Source organism: Micropterus salmoides, unplaced genomic scaffold (genome assembly GCF_014851395.1).
Source record: "Micropterus salmoides isolate LMB-PRFRI ecotype aquatic unplaced genomic scaffold, ASM1485139v1 Ms_hic_scaffold_13, whole genome shotgun sequence".
Taxonomy (NCBI): Eukaryota; Metazoa; Chordata; class Actinopteri; order Centrarchiformes; family Centrarchidae; genus Micropterus; species Micropterus salmoides.
This window is the reverse complement of record NW_024040374.1, coordinates 27,585,378-27,603,027: the sequence shown is the minus strand read 5'-3', so window position 1 is coordinate 27,603,027 and position 17,650 is coordinate 27,585,378. Positions and strand designations below refer to the sequence as shown.

The 17,650-nt window shown below is 42.8% G+C and overlaps 1 protein-coding gene across 2 annotated transcripts in view; it reads left to right on the top strand.

Moving 5' to 3' along the window:
• crocc2 (ciliary rootlet coiled-coil, rootletin family member 2) overlaps positions 1-17,227 on the top strand; it is a 34,998-nt gene extending 17,771 nt beyond the window's left edge. The window contains exons 14-37 of one of the 2 annotated variants that reach the window (XM_038716701.1): positions 281-480; positions 909-1,091; positions 1,531-1,675; positions 1,772-1,918; positions 2,017-2,247; positions 4,385-4,578; positions 5,063-5,190; positions 5,532-5,701; positions 5,795-5,974; positions 6,248-6,382; positions 6,501-6,644; positions 8,825-9,063; positions 9,181-9,340; positions 9,432-9,599; positions 10,281-10,665; positions 10,750-10,880; positions 10,995-11,115; positions 11,205-11,368; positions 11,455-11,895; positions 12,524-12,673; positions 12,758-12,958; positions 15,303-15,434; positions 16,220-16,399; positions 16,488-17,227. In XM_038716701.1, coding sequence (XP_038572629.1) covers positions 281-480; positions 909-1,091; positions 1,531-1,675; positions 1,772-1,918; positions 2,017-2,247; positions 4,385-4,578; positions 5,063-5,190; positions 5,532-5,701; positions 5,795-5,974; positions 6,248-6,382; positions 6,501-6,644; positions 8,825-9,063; positions 9,181-9,340; positions 9,432-9,599; positions 10,281-10,665; positions 10,750-10,880; positions 10,995-11,115; positions 11,205-11,368; positions 11,455-11,895; positions 12,524-12,673; positions 12,758-12,958; positions 15,303-15,434; positions 16,220-16,399; positions 16,488-16,571 — 4,413 coding nt within the window. In that variant the 3' untranslated portion in view covers positions 16,572-17,227. Of the gene's footprint in view, positions 1-280; positions 481-908; positions 1,092-1,530; positions 1,676-1,771; positions 1,919-2,016; positions 2,248-4,384; positions 4,579-5,062; positions 5,191-5,531; positions 5,702-5,794; positions 5,975-6,247; positions 6,383-6,500; positions 6,645-8,824; positions 9,064-9,180; positions 9,341-9,431; positions 9,600-10,280; positions 10,666-10,749; positions 10,881-10,994; positions 11,116-11,204; positions 11,369-11,454; positions 11,937-12,523; positions 12,674-12,757; positions 12,959-15,302; positions 15,435-16,219; positions 16,400-16,487 lie in introns of those variants that run through there. The other variant, XM_038716702.1, reaches the window with a different exon arrangement.
• The last annotated feature ends 423 nt before the right edge of the window (positions 17,228-17,650 follow it).

Sequence of the window (17,650 nt, the reverse complement as noted above, 5' to 3'; positions counted from 1 at the left end):
GATTAAAGGAATAAGATATAAATATATATATATATATATATATATATATATATATATATATATAGAACTGCTCATGTACACACTAAGGTGTATGTACTCTAAGGTCTGTTTGTGATTCCTGCAATGAGGGGTCACAAGTAGATACAGCTAAATTTGAAGAGGCCAGAAGCCACAAATGTTGGGAATCACTGAGATAATATGTTTAACAGGTCGTAATGACATTTCACCTAAGTTTCTTCACCCACACACCACAAACAATGCACCCACGTACAAACCACAGGACCTGCGTGGGCGTCTGGATGCTGCCCTGGAGCAAGTGGACACACTGCGCGGTCACCTGCAGGAGAGGGATGCTGAGAGGAGAGAGCTGGAGCAGAAGATCCAGGAACTAAAGAGGGAAAGTCAGGAAGCTAAAAAAGCCCTGGAGGAACGCGTCAGAGACAGCAACAGATACCGCTGCTCACTGGAGCTCATCTCCAGGTACTCCCTGTTCATGCTGTGATTATCCTTTTTTTTGGCTGTGTTGAGACTTTAAGACTGTAGATAAAAAGTAGTTGCTTCTCTGTGTATTTCGTTTCATATTTTCTTTATGTTTTGTTAGGCCCGTATGTTGTTTTTGGCAAAATACAAATGTTCTAATTATTGTGATGATGATGACAAATATTATACTTTGATTTTAATTAAGCAGATAATCTTCAATGTCATTATCAGAACATATTTAGATGTATTGAAGCTGCTCCGAAAACAATATTTATATAACATTATACAAAAAGCGTTTTGTTGATATTGTTGTTTTTTTTATTCAAGGGTTCTAATAATGATGTTGATGATAATTGTGCAACAACTGACCTTAACATGCTCCCTCTCTTTCTTTTCCTCTGCCTCTCTGTAACTCTTGTGTCTCACAGTGAGAAGGGCAGCCTTGAAAAGCTGCTGTCAGGGCTGCAGCAGGAGGTGGACTCCCAGCGTGCCGAGCTGGAGGTACTGCGGGGCTCATCACTGGAGCTCCAGAGACAGAGGGACCTCCTGAGGCAGCAGAGGGAGGATCTGGAGATGCAGCTGGCACGCCAGCGCACGGAGGCCCAAAGAGGGTACAGAATGAGCAAGGGAGAATGACCGTTACACAACACACATCCCGTCACCCATGATTGTTTTCAAGCTCTGTTTGTTTAGAGTTCAGATCAGTAACACATGTCATTCTCCGGCCGGCGATGCACCCAGATGACATTTGGATGAAAATGTAAATGATTTACATTGCATTACTGCACTCATGCATGAAGAAAACTTCTCTCCTCTTTTTGAGCGCTTTCTTTGCTTCAAAAAATTTGATTAGCTGAGAATTGGAGCAGGACATGCGATACAGCAAAAAAGTAACTCCCTCAGCGTTCTGGCCTTTGGCACCAACATTTCTCCATCTTTCAAAGTGGAGATGGATTACTGTTAAGGGCTTTTGTTTATATAAATATTGTGCATGTGTGTGAGACTAAGAAATAGTGTGAGAGAGAGATGTATGTGTTTTTTGTTTTTCAGCGAGAGGAGTTTGGAGGAGCTTGAAGGGAAGAACTCAGATCTGCGTAGGGAGCTTGTGACAGTGAAGGAGGCTCTGAGTCAAATTACCCTGCAGAAGGAAGTGTTGGAGGATGATAAGGCTAGCCTTGCTCTGGCTCTCAGCAAGGTAGACTGCTCTGTTCTGCACCAGGTAGTCTGATCTGTATAACTCGATTATCCCTGAGGATTTTAATCCTTCTAATATTTATGATTCACTCTGCAGATGGAGTCCCAAAGTGCTGCACATGAGTTAGCCTTCACCAAACTGCAGAATCAAGAGGCTGCCTTAAAAGATTCTCTGGCCAAAATGGCTGCCCTGAGCGAAGGCTTAGCCAAAGACAAGGTGGAACTCAATCGTATTCTGCTGCAGGTCAGTAGCCATGTAGTTCTCTGTAACACTGATGGAAGGCAGAATTGAACAGAACAGAAGTAAAATATAAATATAAAGTATTTTTGTTTCTTTTCCAGACAGAAGGTGAGAAGGCAGAGCTTGGTGAACGTAGACGGGAAGCTGAAATGGAGCGGGCAGCAGCCAGGGAGGAGACAGCCCGGCTGCAACAAGAGATGATGAATCTGCTCGTTGAGAAACAAGCCCTGGAGGGCTCCCACAGCCACTTGCAGGATCTCTGCCAGAAGCTTGAAGCAGAGCTGAGCCTGCTGCAGAAGGAGAACGCTCAGGCCCTGGAGCAGCACTCCCAGGTCAGACACCCCCGGCCATTCACACTCTTCAGCCTCCATCCTCCCTGCTCCCACCACCTGGGAGAGCCATGTTGATGTTATTAATAGCTTTCAACAGGTTCACGGTGCTTGTTGTCACAAATGTATTGTATGGAGGTACTGGACACATCTGCCGTCATTCTTTTCATACAAATAGGATATGGAGAGCAGTTTGAGCCCCCTCTGTGTTTTATGAGTAACTTGGGACATAACAAGCAAGGGGTCTTCATGAACAAATGTGAACTGGAGAAGATAAATAGATAGACATATAATATCCAGTGGGGGTTAGTGAAAGACCCAATAAATTAACACCTAAAGTATTCCCATTCTTCCTTCAGCAGATCCAGATCTCCCTGTTTCGTCCGCTAAAGAATGAAAAGAATGCTCTCCTGTTTTGTTATCTGTTCTGAACGTGAAACTGGGATATCCATGTTCATCTCAGCAAGAATATAACAAACCTAAACAATTTGACAAATTCCATCCAAACATTTTTAGATAGCTTATCTGTAAAAATAAATCAGCTGTGTATAAAACAAGCCATGGAGTGTCCTCCATCGCACAAGTTCATGTTTCATCCCCTTATTGGACAGTACTCACATCCATAACATTGGCGTTATTCCTCCACTTTAATATTTACCTAAGGAGAGGCTGAAAGACATCATGTGCTAATATTTAGTGAGTTCATTTTAGTTTGGTTGAAAATCAAATTACAGTGCTTTTCAAACAATCCGTTGCAGTGAAATATTAGAAGTTGCAGGGGCCCATCATACACTCAGCCGCTGTATGATGGTGTGTTGGTAACTGGCCCTAAAGGCACACTATATCAGGGAACTACAATTTTGGTCTTAGAGTTTAAAGTAAAAAAAAAAATCTGTTTCAGAATTGAGCTTTATAATCTTTTGATTCAAATGAAGAGAATAATCCATAAAGGAATAGTAGGCATCTTGGGAAATAAGCTAATTAGATTTTTTGGTGTGTGTTAGATGAGAATACTGATACCACTCTGATGTCTTTATGCTAAATATGAAGCTACACTCAGCTGGTTAGTTTAGCTGAGAAGGAAAAGAACCTCCTACCAGCAGCTCCAAAGCTCACTAATTAACGCAACATACCTCTTTGTTTAATTTGTACACAAACTGTAATGTATAGATGATGATTTCACAAGGGGTTACGTGCTGGAACTATTTCTTGGCTAAGCTAGAGGAGTCTTGTTGTCGCAGGGAGGTTGCCAAGCAAGCAACGGAGACTTCAGGAAGTCACTGGCCAGGCCAAAAAAATTGTTCCAGCACCTAACCCCCTTGTAAAACCACCAACATTTAGTTTTTACACTTCAGTTTCTGTACAGAGTGAACAAACACAATATAACGTTTTAATTTATGAACTTTAGAAATGCTGATAGGCTTATCTTAATGCTAAGATAAACCAATCACCTCCTGGCTCTAGCTTTATATTAAACCCACAGGCATGAAAGCAGCATCAATCGCCTCATCTAACTCCCGACGAGAAAGCATATAATATTTCCCAAAATGTATAAATATTCCTTTAAATGACACTAAAACCTGTTGATTGTCAGTGGCTTTACATTGACCTTCTAAGCCCAGTGCAAATCTATCGTGTTTGCATTTAAGTGTAATTTCTTATGGTGTGTCACTGTGATTTAAATGGTAAGTGGAAAAAATTCATAACCCCACTAATCATTTTTGTTTTGCTTCGGGTGCTGCATTTGTTAAGGCCCTGCTGTTCCCATACAATGTCACGAATCACGTAAAGTTTGTTTAATTTATGATTCATAACAGCAAAAAGAGGTGTATGGAGGGTTCAGAAATAGTACAGCAAATGTGGCTGTATAAAATGCAGAAGTTTGGTGGGACATTCTCAATCCAACAGATACATATTACCAACCATAATGCAAATGTTAACATAGGAGTTCCTTCTGCAGCTCATACTCCTACTCATGAAAAATGTGTTTCACAGTTTAAACAATACAGCCACGAAGTGTGTATGAAGTGTGGTGCATATAATGATTTGTTGTATGGTCTTTGTTTTGTCTGCTTGAAGCAAAAAGCTTAAATTAATTTCTTAATTGTGTTTTATTTATCTGTGTGGTGTTGGTCTCTAGGTCAACAGGCAGATGCAGAGTGTGTCAGAGGAGCTGTGTGCGTGCAGGAAGGAGCTTGAGACTCAGACCACAGCCCTGAAGAGAGCTACCCATGACAGGGAGGAGCTGGCCAAGGACAAGGCTGCTCTGGATGTCAAGCTAAACTCCGCAGACCGAAAGGCCTGTGGTCTCACGCAGGAGCTGGTTGCACTTAGGTCTGAGTGTGTTGTGTTTGCGTGTGTTTGTTTGTGTGGTCTAACCGCTAAAATGTTTTGGGCCAAGTTCAGATTTAAAAGCAGTTTTCCCAGTTGCATTCAGCACATGCTACAGTAAAATTGTTTCTGTCGTCATTGGTTAGGGTCAGCGTCAGGGTTGGGGTTAGGCATGTATTGGTTATGGTTAAGGTTAAGAGTGTAAGGAACAAATGTAAGTCAGAACAGTCTCCTCAAAAGCATCGTAAACAACCCAGGGTGTGTGTGTGTTTATTTAAGTCAGACTGCCAATGTGTATTTAAGGCCATTTTGACTTTTTAAGCAAATTTTACTTTCTAACTCACAGCCAGTCACATGAGCCTATAAGTAACATGGTTTTATTTGGAAACTATGCTCATGATGGATCATTGGATTTTATGACCTTCTACACCTAGTGGTTCAAAGGTCTTTTTTTCAGGGCTCAACCCACTTTACCGCTGTGTTCCAGAGCAGAGAAGGAGTCCCTTGAGACGGCTCTGTTTGAGAGCCAGCAGCTTGCCTCGTCCCTGGAGGCTGAGTACACCAGGATGGAGGGGGAGAGGCGCGGTTTGCTCCTGGCTAACGAGGCCTTGACGCGTGAGTAGCCCCCTCCCTCAAAGACCCCACTGTCCTCCGTGCCAAGCCCCCTGGCCATGAAGCTTTTCCAACAACCCACTAGAGATCCATATTTCAGCTGTGAGCTCTGCAACAGCTGGGCTGCGGGATCACTGGAGCTGCTTTCTCAGCTGACCAGGGTCCCACCACTCACTCACAAACACACATGGATTTGATAAGTGGTGTTAAGCTAGCATGTTCCACGTAAAGACATGGATGAGTGTTCCCTATACTGTAAATAAAACTATAAATAAAATCTTGTTGAGTGCTTCTAACCTAATAATTAAGTGGGATTTTGATAGAGGTTGGATACATCTGTCCAGGTGATGGTGCTCGGATGCGTGTGGATGCTGAACGCCAGTTTGCACAGGCTGCACAAGAGAGGAGTAAGTTGGAGGAGAAGCTGTCCCAGGTGCAGAGGAATACCCTGCTGACCCTGAACAACAAAGAGCAAATTCACAGGGAGCAGCTCGAAGCTCAATGCCAGAAAAAGGTACAGTAAGACTTGCACAGTTATGTTGGACAGACAAAATTCAAATCAGATGCTATTAACTAATGAGGAGTGTATGTGTTTGGTGGTTGACAGGAACAGCAGTGTGCGGAGCTGACAGTTCAACGGGAGCGGGCTGAGGAGCAGCTGCGGAGACAGTGTGCGGAGCTGCGTTTGCACAGCCAGAAGGAGCTGCAGCAGGTGCAGGAGGAGCTGGCCAGGCTGCAGCAGGACTTCAACCAAAGCCTCCTGCAAGCTGAGAGTGAAAAGCAGCAGGTGTGTGAGATGGTCATCATGGATTTATTATGGTTTTCTAGATTGTTTATGAACCTTAACATGTTAGGGTAGCCCAAGGGTTAGAGCATTGTCTCATAACAACAACATCCCAGGTTCTGTTTTCACAGTTGTGTCCCTCAAAAGCCAAATGTCCTGCCAGTATCCTCATGCTAAACGCTACATCCATTCCTTGTCCCTCAGTGGAAGTTTATCTATGCATGATAGCTTCTGTATGTCCGAATCCCTATTGACAAACTTTTCTGTTGTGACCAGGCTTTGTCCCAGAAGGAGGCGGAGAAGGCTGCCCTCACGGAGAAGCTAGCAGCCCTGCAGCAGGACCTAGCCACAGCCGGCATGGAGCTTGAGCGCATGCAGCGGGAGGCTTTTAGCAAACAGGAGCAGGATATGGTAAAAGGAGAAGGATAGAGTATAATATAAAAAAATATGAGGTCACATTGGCTCTGGTCACTTTTCTTTTTCTTTACATGTAACTCAGCTAACCGATTTGTGTACCTCTATGTTCCAGAATGCTATGGCTGTCTTTCAGTCTGAGCTGCAAGACTTGCAGACTCAGTTTGAAGAGTCTTTGAACTCTCATGAAAATACCAAGAAGAGTCTGACTGAGCAAGTCAGAGAGTTGAACCAGCAGAGTGAACATGCACAACTGGAGGTGAGAACCAGTTTTGCTCTGCCTTTTCTTTTTCACAAACACCATGCCTGTCTCTTCAGTGGCACCGGTGTATAAAAGTGTCTGTTTCAATGAAGACTCATGCAGGACTAATGTCAATCTTAAGTGAATGTTAGGATGTTGAATGAGTATGGAAGTATAAAGCAAATCATAAAACCTATAGGGTGGATGTCACTAGAGGTGGTTTGTACTATAGGATCATAGAAATGGATAGGAAATTACAAACTTGTTTGACTTGGCATAGGATGGGACACCACGGATCTAGCTCTAGTGTGAGGGAGAGTTTGCACCAATTAGTACCAGTGTGAGGGAGAGCCATTTACCATTGGCTGCTGTTTACATTGGCCACAGAACTTTACTAGCATCAGGGTGCCATCAGGTGCAGAGTGCACAGGGCCAAATCCTACAAGGGGAGGTGGTATTCACTCTTAAGACTCCCGCTCAGCACTCGCTCTCTGTGTCTTTTTCCTGTCAAGTTCACTGGAGGAAAATTTAGTTCCATTGACCTTAATATAAACATAAAAGCGCAATTAGAGACTATAATTTTGGCCCAGTGACATACCTCTCTTGGCCAAATGAGAGCCGTAAATCTCATCTCTTGGGGTTGCTTGAGGTCAGGATTCCATGCGCAGGGTCGCTGGGCGTTTTAGAGAAATAACAAGCTCACAGTCACCTCATTAAGATGTAGCTGCAGAGTTGTGAGGGCCTCACCATGCCTTGATTTAAAAGCCTGGTTTCCTTGGAAAAGGGGATTGTTTATCTGTGTGGGACTTTTTGGTTTCAATAAAAAAGCAAAAAATGAGGATCATCCTGTCTTCCCTCTGTCTCCTTAGTCTTGTCAAAGTATAGTGAATGAGGTTGTGTGGAGCCAGAGCAGACTAGTTTTGAGGTTTGGACAGCCCTCCCTACCATATATCAAGTCAAGCTTCGGCGACACTGTCATATTTGGCCGCCACCCCTGCTCGTTTACTTGTTTGATTATTTTCACTTATCCCATCTCAGGATTCTCATGTCAGACAGTGACAAAGCAGGAGTGAGAGTGTGTGACAGAGAACTAGTGAGCATGAAAGAGGGAGAAAACACAGGGGGAAGAGGGAAAAAGAGAGGGGGGAGGATACGGTCTCTGGTACCATAATATGAAATCAAAGTTTGAGTTAACCCCTTGTGTAAATAAGCCAGTGGAGGAGTGTTTATTTTCTCCCTTGCGGCAGCGAGAGGCTGGCTCCACTGGGACTGCAGGTCCCCCTCTTCCATCTACATAACACAACACTGCTGCCCTCATATTCTTTGCCCTTCCCCCCCCAAATCTGATTAAATAGAGTATAATTGGCCAGATCAGCACTGGCTTGTTTTTTCTCACATTAGAGTTTATGAGAAAGAACCATCTTGTGTGGCCTCTGAACATAACACTCCTCCGCCTCATCCTGCTCCTCATCCTCCCTCTTTCCCCCCTCTCTCCCCCACCACCTCTGGGAGGGGGTGCTGTTTATCATGTTGCTCTCTGTGGACTCTTTACACTGCAAGCCACAGTAAGGAGATGGGGAGAGACAGCACCTGGCTACAGGCCCGACTGGCTCTTATCCATGCCCAGATAAGCTGTGTCCTCCCTATTTCTCTCGCTTCGCAAAACATGTTGCCATAAAACAGAATACAGGTCATACAGGATCTTGAGATTGTTCACATAGCACTTAAAATAGGAGATGTTGAGGTTTAGCTTTCAAACAATGAAGCTCTAATGCATTATCTGATCTAAAATCAGTCTTTCAGTAGGGGGATTTTAGAGGAATAGAGGATTTTCCTGTTCAGTTTTGATGATTATATACATGCGTTTTAGCTTCTAATGTGCTGCAGGCAACAGCATAATAAACAGTTTTGATAAACTTTGAGAATATAAAGAACTTTGTGTGTTTTTAATTGGTTGTTGAATTTATAAAGGGAAACACAGGTTTTAAAAGCAACTGAAGGGTGATCTTTTCTATTGTAAATCCTTATTAACTCTTCAATAAACTATGTTTATAACCAATTGGAATGTGTATCACCAAATAAATTCTAGATTCAAGAAACCAGGAGTAAGAAAAGTTTGTATTTCTAAGGTTTACTGTTTATTCATAAACCTTCATTGACATGTCATGCCTTTCATTCTGAATAATCTGGACATGAAGTTAGAAGGCCTTCGTCGGCAGCTGCAGGAATCAGAGGATGCACTTATTAAAGAGCGAGGGGAGCTGATTGAGGCTCACAGAGTGCTCCAGGAGTGTGCACAGGATCGGGATACGCAACGAAAAGAAGCCCTGGACCTGAGAAGGCTCTTAGGTGATGAGACCAGAGAGAAAGAGGCCATCCAGGCCTCTAACCAGGAGCTAAGAGCTTTCATCAAGAGAGCAGAGAGTGACAACAGCAGGTACAGCTGTCACATGGGACTGCAGATTTTCTGTAAATTCAGTAGTTGTGATTGTCTAGTAGCGATAGATATTTTTGATGTTTTCTGTTCTGTTAACTTTAAATTTATCTTGACTAGTTTGAGAAGAGCTGTGGAGGAGAGGGAGCAGAAAGTGACCGTCTTAGAGGAATGTAGGAGCTCGATGAACCGAGAGGCAACCTCTCTACGGAGCAGTATGAGAGAGCTGGAGAAGTCTCGCTTGCAAGCACGCAGAGAGCTGCAGGAGCTGCGCAGACAGGTGAGGGATTATTGAGGCAACGGCTTTCCAACTGATTTATTTTAAATAAAGGATTACCTTCAATTAGTATGTGCTGTGTTAACATGAGCAGATAAAGGTCCTTGAAGGCGAGAACAGCCAGCAGAGACAGGAGCTGCAAGAGTTGCAGGGCCGGGTGTGTCAGGAGGAACAGAAGGAGGAGGAGGCACGTCGCAAGGCTTTCACTCTCAAACAGAGATTGCTGGAGTGCGAGGCTGGCAGAGAAGCAGCGCTGAATGAGGTAGAAGGGAATTAGCCTGTTAATAGCATGCTAGAACAAACATGAACCATAACACACTGTATATTCTACTGGAACACTGATGGTTGATCTTGAGTTATACTTTGAAATCTTTTGTGAATATAATTATATTCTTTTTGAAGAAACTATTTTATTGTTAACTGTCAAATATTTAAAAAATCTAATGTTTTTTTATTAACAATGTGGCAAAATGGGATGAAATATTGGCTTTGTAGTCAATTAGAATGGTGTACTTTTGTGTTCTGTTTCCAGTAGACAGAGGCCACTTCAATCAGATGCCTCATTATTATATATTTGAAGCCAGGTTAATGTAACTAAATACAACAAATATCTAAACATGAGTCTTTGACGTAGACTTTGTCTACATATATAGCATCTCAACACTGAGGTTATAAAGGTATAAAGAAGGGCAACAATTCCAAAGATATAGTTGCCTCAGTCATGATTCTTGTACGTCTTAACCTCTAATGATACAGGAAAATATTTTCTGAAACTCTAACTTGACAAGCTTGTCATCTGAAAGCACATTAACTTTACTATTACTAAAATAACCCCATTTATGTCCTGTTTACTACTTATGACACAATCCACAGTATATACTAAATGCGTGACTAGTAGAAGAGATAGATTCGTCTTGTGACTCTGCTCTGTGTGTCTGCGCAGGTTGCAGGTCTGCAGCGCCGTGTGGTGGAACAGGAGACAGCGGAGCATCAGAACCGAGAGCTGCTGCAGGAAAGAGAGGCTTATCAGCAGCAGTGTGACCAGATGCACAGGGAAACCACCTCACAGCTGGAACAAGCACTAGAAGATGCCAGGATCCAGGTCAAGGAACTCTCTGTGCAGGTTGGCCTTGCAGAAAGCAAGGTCCAGAGCCTGGGAGAGCAGCTGGGCCAAAGTGATGCCAAACGCAGGGACCTGGAGCTCAAGTTGGCAGGGTTGTATTCAGCCCTGCGCCGCACTGTTGGTACAAGCCATACAAGGCTTTCAGGCACACTTGGGTCCTGTAGACGGTCTCCCTCTCCCTGGAGAAACCACGTACAAGTAAAAGGTTTGGTCATACACTTTCCTAATAAGTGTCATGACGGATTTTTATATATAAGCAGATGCATTAATGAATGTGTTCTCCTGTTAGGGGGAGACAGTGTGACAGACGGATCTGTATTGTCCTTGTCCCGTGGCGAAGATGAAGAGCTGGATGTGGACTCGGTGTACACAGTCCTACGGGAATTCCAGCAGGAACTCAGGGATACACAGAGAGACAGGGTATATTTGAATTTCTTATTAACTGAATAAAAGCTCAGAGACCACAATCTCAATCTGAATTCACTTATGTGTTTAGGCACTTTTTAATCTCATAAACATGTCTTCTTCCTTCAGGATGAAGCAAAGGCTCAGATAGTTAGTCTGAGTCAGCAAGTTACAGAGCTCCAAGGCAGCCAGGATAATTCAGCAACCCAGCTCATACAGCTACAGAAGGCCTTAAAGCAGTCAGAGCAGGGTAAGAAAACCGGTGGATCTTACAAATACAGTAAATATCAGTTATTAATTCTATTTCAGGCATACAGCATATTTAACATATTCTCACAGGAAAAAAGGAGATGGCAGAAGGATTGCATGAGGCACATAGGTCCCTTTCCCTGCAGGAGGAAGTAATACGGTGTAGAGAGAGAGATAAGAGAAAGCTTGAAGAGGAGGTTGCTCAATTCAGGACTGCTCTGCAAGCTTCTGACGCTGAGTCCAGGGCACTGCAAGTATGTAAAAGGCAAAGACATAGAACTATAAACTAAAACAGCATACAGAATATCAAATGACAACTTCTGTGCCAATTGCTCCACAGGACAAGTTGGAGCTCTTGCTGGGCTTAGAATGCCGTGGAAATGTAGAACAACGGAAGCTGAAGGAGTCTCTGGATGCAGCAGAGAACAGGGTGAGTCGTCTGGAGCTCTCTCAACGCACCCTTGAAGGTGAGCTACAGAGGGCCCAGCTCAGGGCAGCAGAGCTGGATGCAGAAGCAGGGGCTTTGCAGGAAAGATTGACAGAGCTGAGGAGGAAGCTGGGAGAGAGTGAGGACCGGTGTGCAGCGCTGAGGGTCAGCGAGGAGAGGTTGTCCACATCACTGGCTCGCGCTGAGCAGCACGAGAGCCAGCTGAGAGAACAGCTCCGCAAACTGTCAAACAGCCTCAGTGACAACAGGACCTGCAGCGGAGCCCTGCAGGAGCAGGTCTCACAGCTCCAGAGGGCTCTGACTGCCAGCGAGCAGGACCGAAGGCTGCTGCAGGTACAGTCCACAATACAGGATAAGTGAAGAAGACAAATGCTGTAAGTGGTATATGAACACATGATAGCCAGAAAAACATTTCTTCATTTCTGTAACATAAAACAAATCAAATGCACCGTGTATTTTTTATTTGCATTTCATTTTAAGCTTTTCAACTTTCTCAACACAAGGATGCATGAATGAAACTTCAAAATAAAATGAGTGATGGCCATGCTTCCATTGCTGTGCTTGGATTTCAGTGCAGCTATGTAACCTTCTTAGCTCCAGACTGAGAATTCTTTATTTACATTTGCTGCTGTACTTTCCTGAAGGACTTCGAAGACTGAGTAATAAAATGTTCAGGCAAGCTCATTAATTCTCGAAGAGCTTCTCAGGAGAGCTTTCCAGTCTTAGTTTGGGACTGTAATATACTGAGCAAACAAAAACATGACATGCTTGATGTAAATCTCTTGATTTGCACAAAAGCTGTCGGGTCACTGCAGTAAAAAGCAAGAGAAAAACACAGACTCTAACCTGCATTTTTAAGTGTCAAGAACTTTAAAAGAGACATAATACAAAGGAAGGTGAGAAATACAGAGTCTGCCTAAGTGCAAAGTCATGTTGTATGTCAACATGTGTGTGCCCATAGGAACGTCTGGATAAAACACGAGAAGCCCTTTCAGAGTGTAAGAGGCTGAACCACAAACTAACAGAGCAGACCCAGAACCTTCAAAGAGCCCACGAGGACTTGGAGCTCCAAAATTCTGAGCTGGAGAAACATAACAGGACACTGAAGGAGGTGAATCACGCTGAGGTTAAAGTGCAAATTGGTTGCAAAATTTGAGGCTCCATTTTGAAGTATGGATGATTGACTGTGTCCCAGAGCCTGAAGCAACAGCAGGAAACTGAACTGCAGGCCCAAGGGAGCTCCCAGCAGCTGCAGCAAGAGAAGGAGGAACTCCAGCACAAGGTCACCAGTCTCCAGACCTCTTTGCAAAAGCTACAGAGTGAGAGAGCAGAGATGGAGAGGGTGCTGACACGCCTTGGTAAAGACAGGTCAGCACTCAGGAAGACACTGGAAAAGGTGAGCTAACCTTTCTTCTGCATCAGACTTTAGGAATAGTTGTCACAAATGTGCAAGCCTTGTAACCAGTGACCCGAGGAATAGGACCCCAATACAGACTACAGAGGTAGAGCTGATGCAGAACAATGATTTATTCACAAGTCAATAGACAGAAGGCTTATGGGAGGGTCAGGCAGCCACAGGTCAAAAAGCAGATAAGGCAGTTCAATAAGCCAAACAAATCAGCACGTAAAATTAAAAAAAAACAGGCAAGGGCCGGGTAGACAGTAAATACTGTAAATACTGGTGGGAAATGCACAAAGACAGGTAGTAAAGTTACTGACAGAAGAGGGGGGAGAATCACAAAATAAAACAGGAACTAGGGAGCAGAGTGGAACTTGACAATAGGTTGACATTTTGGGAAAATAACTTAATACTCTTCCTTTCCGAGAGTTAGATGAGAAGATCGACACCACCCTTATGTCTGTATGGTAAATATGAAGCTACTGTCAGCAGCCTGTTAGCTTAGCTTAGCCTAAAAAATGGAAATGGGAAAGTAAGCTTATTTGGCAAAATATTATATAAAATAAAAATTCTTTTATCCCTAATCTTTGCGTTTCCACCGAAGGAACCAGGGTCTAAATTTAGTTCTAGGGTCTTTATTTTGCTCCCTAAAACGTCCCCTGCTCTCCGAGTGCTTCCCGAAAGTACCGGTACTTTTTGGGGAATTTCTGTAGAGGCTACTGGCTTTAACTCAAGCATGTCGGCTATTTTTCTATTTTGCTATTCCTCTCTTTCCCACCGTTATTTGCAAACCAATAAATCACAATCAACAGTCAAATAGCCCTCTCGCTGATGTCCGCCTGAGATCAAATGTCGGCGTTAAATGTGTTGCCGTGGTGTGTTTACAGCGAACAGCTGATGGAGTTAAGCTAAATACTGTGTCCAGAGTTGTTGTTTTAAGTTTTCATCAGTTAGGTTTTTAGGTTAAGTTTTTAAACAGAGTCGAAGTCGGTCTCCTCTTCTCCAAAACAAGCGGAACAGATGATTACAGCGGGTAATAAAGCTCGTTAAACATCCCGATCCTCCGACCCTCAGGCGGACACAGACTCGATGCTGCCAGCTGATCTGCAGCTCTTGTCGGCCTTCCAAAGTGTCGCAATTCACTTTTTCAACACAAAATTCAATTTTTGTGTTGCTTTCTCTGTGTTGGAGTTATTTTAAGAACTTGATGGCTTTATCCAGTTTGTTATTAAATTTGTAACAAACTTTATCGTGTGTCTCTTCATTAACGTTATATAAAAAAAGCTGTTTTTAATGGTCAAGCACAGCCTATAGTTTTTCATTATATTCCAATCAAATCTGATTTTGCTATGATCATGAATAGTAGTTACTAAACAATGATGCTTGTGCATTGCTGTGTACGGCGTATATGCCTACAGCCTACATCAGCTGGTTAATTTGCCTAACCTTCGCAGGTCTTTAGACCTCGCACACAACAATGGGCTGAAGGAACCTTTTAGTTCCTTGAAAAGAGATCCGGGGACTCAAAAGTCCCGGGTACTTTCGGTCGAAACGCAGCTTAATTCACAGTTACAAATAAACATGGAGTATTATAAAATACAATAAAGAAATCTGCAGTCATTAAATATTGCGCATCTGTAAAGTTGGGGGACAGATAAAAAAGATAAATGCAGTAGTTATATATTGTAAAAACTACATTTAAGTTATAAAAATACTAACTATTTTTTTAAAGTAACACTGAATTAGCTGCTCTGACAGTGACTATGAGAAACTGCTTCATAATGTTACAGCTTATTCCCTTTCAGCTTTTGGTGAGAAGTATTGGTGCTGAATATGAGGTAAAAGATTTGAAATATATAAGGGAGCCAAACCACAAAGGGCTTTAAAATGTAATTAAAAACATCTCAAATTCAAAAACTGCTGGAAGCCCTTGTATGTATAGAAGCCAGGACTGAAGTAATATGTGTTTAGTGTTGGTCAGAAGCCTTGCTGCCACAAGCTGGACCAAGAGAAGACGTGCTGTTGCTGAAGCATTAAGGCACATAAATGGGCATTTACATGAAACAAGGCGGGAGATCAATTCAATAATTTCTTGTTTTATTATTTTATGTTTTATGCAGTGCTTTGTCATTTGTCTAATATTGTTTGTTCAATTTTCCACATATCTCCTTAGTCACACTCCGTTCAAAGTGATCCTGAAGTGATGGAAACATGTAGGTGGACTGTGAGAACCAAGAGGCTCTGTGCTTGGCTTCTGCTACACACATTACAGGAAGGCACAAGAGTGCAGAACAATCATGGTAAAGTCGTTCACATTATGTCACCCTCGTGTTGTTGTCAGGTGGAGATGGAGAAGCTGAGGAGGGAGGAGGAGGCAGCGTTGGCAGCCAGAGAGAGGGAGCAGTTGGGGCAGACAGTGCACAGCCTGGAGCAGGAGCTGGCTGAAAAGCAGGATGAGTTGCAGACTGTGCAGGTGAGAGACTGCTAGATTACATCCAGGGATGGGGCAGGGGTCATACTGTAGGGATGGAGAACGATTTGGAACAGCCCCTACAGTTATAACATGTACTTGAAAAATGTGTATTTACTGTCACTACTGAAACACTTTAATATTAATGAGTAGAACCGAACATTGAACTACTCTTTGCCAGACCGTGCTACCTAAATAATAACCTAATGGAAAATCATCGTTGTTTCAGATTCTGCAGGTTGACAAATAACATTCACAAGCACGAAATCCAAACAGCTCCACATCAGATATCATAAAGACATTTAAATGTACCTAGGATTCACATATATATGTACATCTACATAGTAGGTCTTTCGTTTTATCAAATGTATATAATACAAATGTTACTGTAACTCACGTAACCTTTAAGAATATTTTAAGGTGTTTTGTATGAATCTGGCATCCTCTCTAACTTTACTGAAGGTACTGCTTTAATGAGTGCAATAGGTCGTTTCACTTGCTTGCATTTAAAAAAAGCCAGATATGCCTGCACTGTTTTTTAAAGTTCTGACAATGTGCATTTCAACAGCAGTAGTATCTGTCATAATTCTCAAAGAGAAACTGCTACTTTTACAATGTCATTTCATTTTAGAGAACTTGCTTTCGATTCTTCATGCCCATCAAAAAAAACTGCCTTCCACCAATGTGTTTTCTAGTTGGAAAACTTGCCACAGGCAAGAACCCCTGTGATCTAGCGGTCATGACCTCAGTAACCCCAGGGTCACTAAACTCATGTGAACTGTCTTCAGGCCCAAATCTTCCAGTTGGAGCACTCTCATGCACAGCGCCTCCTGGAGGTGACAGCCCACCATCACCAGGAGCTGGATTTGGAGACGGATCGTCTGAGGGACAGTCAGCTCCAAGCAGAGGAGGCCTTGGAGATCAGGGAGAGGGCCCATCGCCAGAGGGTCAAATGCCTGGAGGAACAGGTATTTTAATTCCAAGTGTGGATAAAAGTCTGCGTTTTTGTGTTTGTCTACCTACCTTCTAATTTTTCTGTTTCTTTGTTTTTCAAAGGTGCTGGCTCTGAAAGAGCAGCTAGATCAGGAGACAAGAAGACGACAGGCCTATTTCAATCAGATGCTACAACCTGGTGTGTAGGCAGAGCCCCTGCAGTGACGTACAGTATGTAGCACCTCTGGCTCCCTCGTTCCTCTGGCAGCTTCCCAACAACATTATGTGACAAGCTACATCCACATTTGGAAACACACACACACACAAACACACTCCTAAGGCGTTTGCTCCCCACCCATGCACATGTGCACACCGGATTACATTAATCTGCAGGAAAACTCAACAACAACAAACAATGAGTGTTTTGTTTATAAGTGGACTGCATGTGCCAAATTGTTTTAAGGATTTCCCCTGGCTCGCCACAGTTGCCGCTTCTAAGTCTGTTTATGCTGTGTCATTTTTTAAGGAAACAATGTGATGAAAGGTTTCCTTAGTTGGTGCTTTATTCTACTCTTTGTAACGAACAATAATTGTCCGTATAGTCATTTGTCATATTGATCATGTACCAATTTTATATGTCACAATCCGTGTATGTGTATTCTAATGAGAATATAAATCCAAATATTTTCAATAATTGTTTGCAGATGTTCTTGCTGCTATGATTTATTAGTCTTTCAGGTAGTGTTATAGGGTAACTCATTTATTTTATTATGTGTTGTATTTGAATCAAATCAGTTGTAGTATGTGCAAAAGTTGTGATTGTTTAAAATAAACTGGGTGTGTCAGAGCACAATTATACAAGAGGCTTGAAAATCGATTATGTTTATTCTACTGGCCACACAACTTTGTTATGGAAAAAGTTTTCTGTGAACTTTGTGAAGGACAGCACTGCCCTTTCATGGCATGTGAGCTCTGGCGTTTGGTTCGCACCATTAAAAGCCTTTGTGGACTTAGGGTTGTGGGTGAGAGAATGACCTTCGCTCTCTGTTGCCAGTGCTGTCTTCACTGTTTTCCTTCAGAGATCGTTGCAGACTCCATGGTCTGTGGGGATCGTCATTCTCTTGTAATCCTTCACAACCGTAAAATCTTTAGCTTACATGTGGTCTTCCCTTTGCTGATTAGAAACCACGAATATGTTGTGTTCTCCACGTGTTTGTGTGTTTTCACCCACACATGCATCTTCTGTGTGTGAGTATCTTAAAAGCCAGCAACTTTTTTTCACTCTT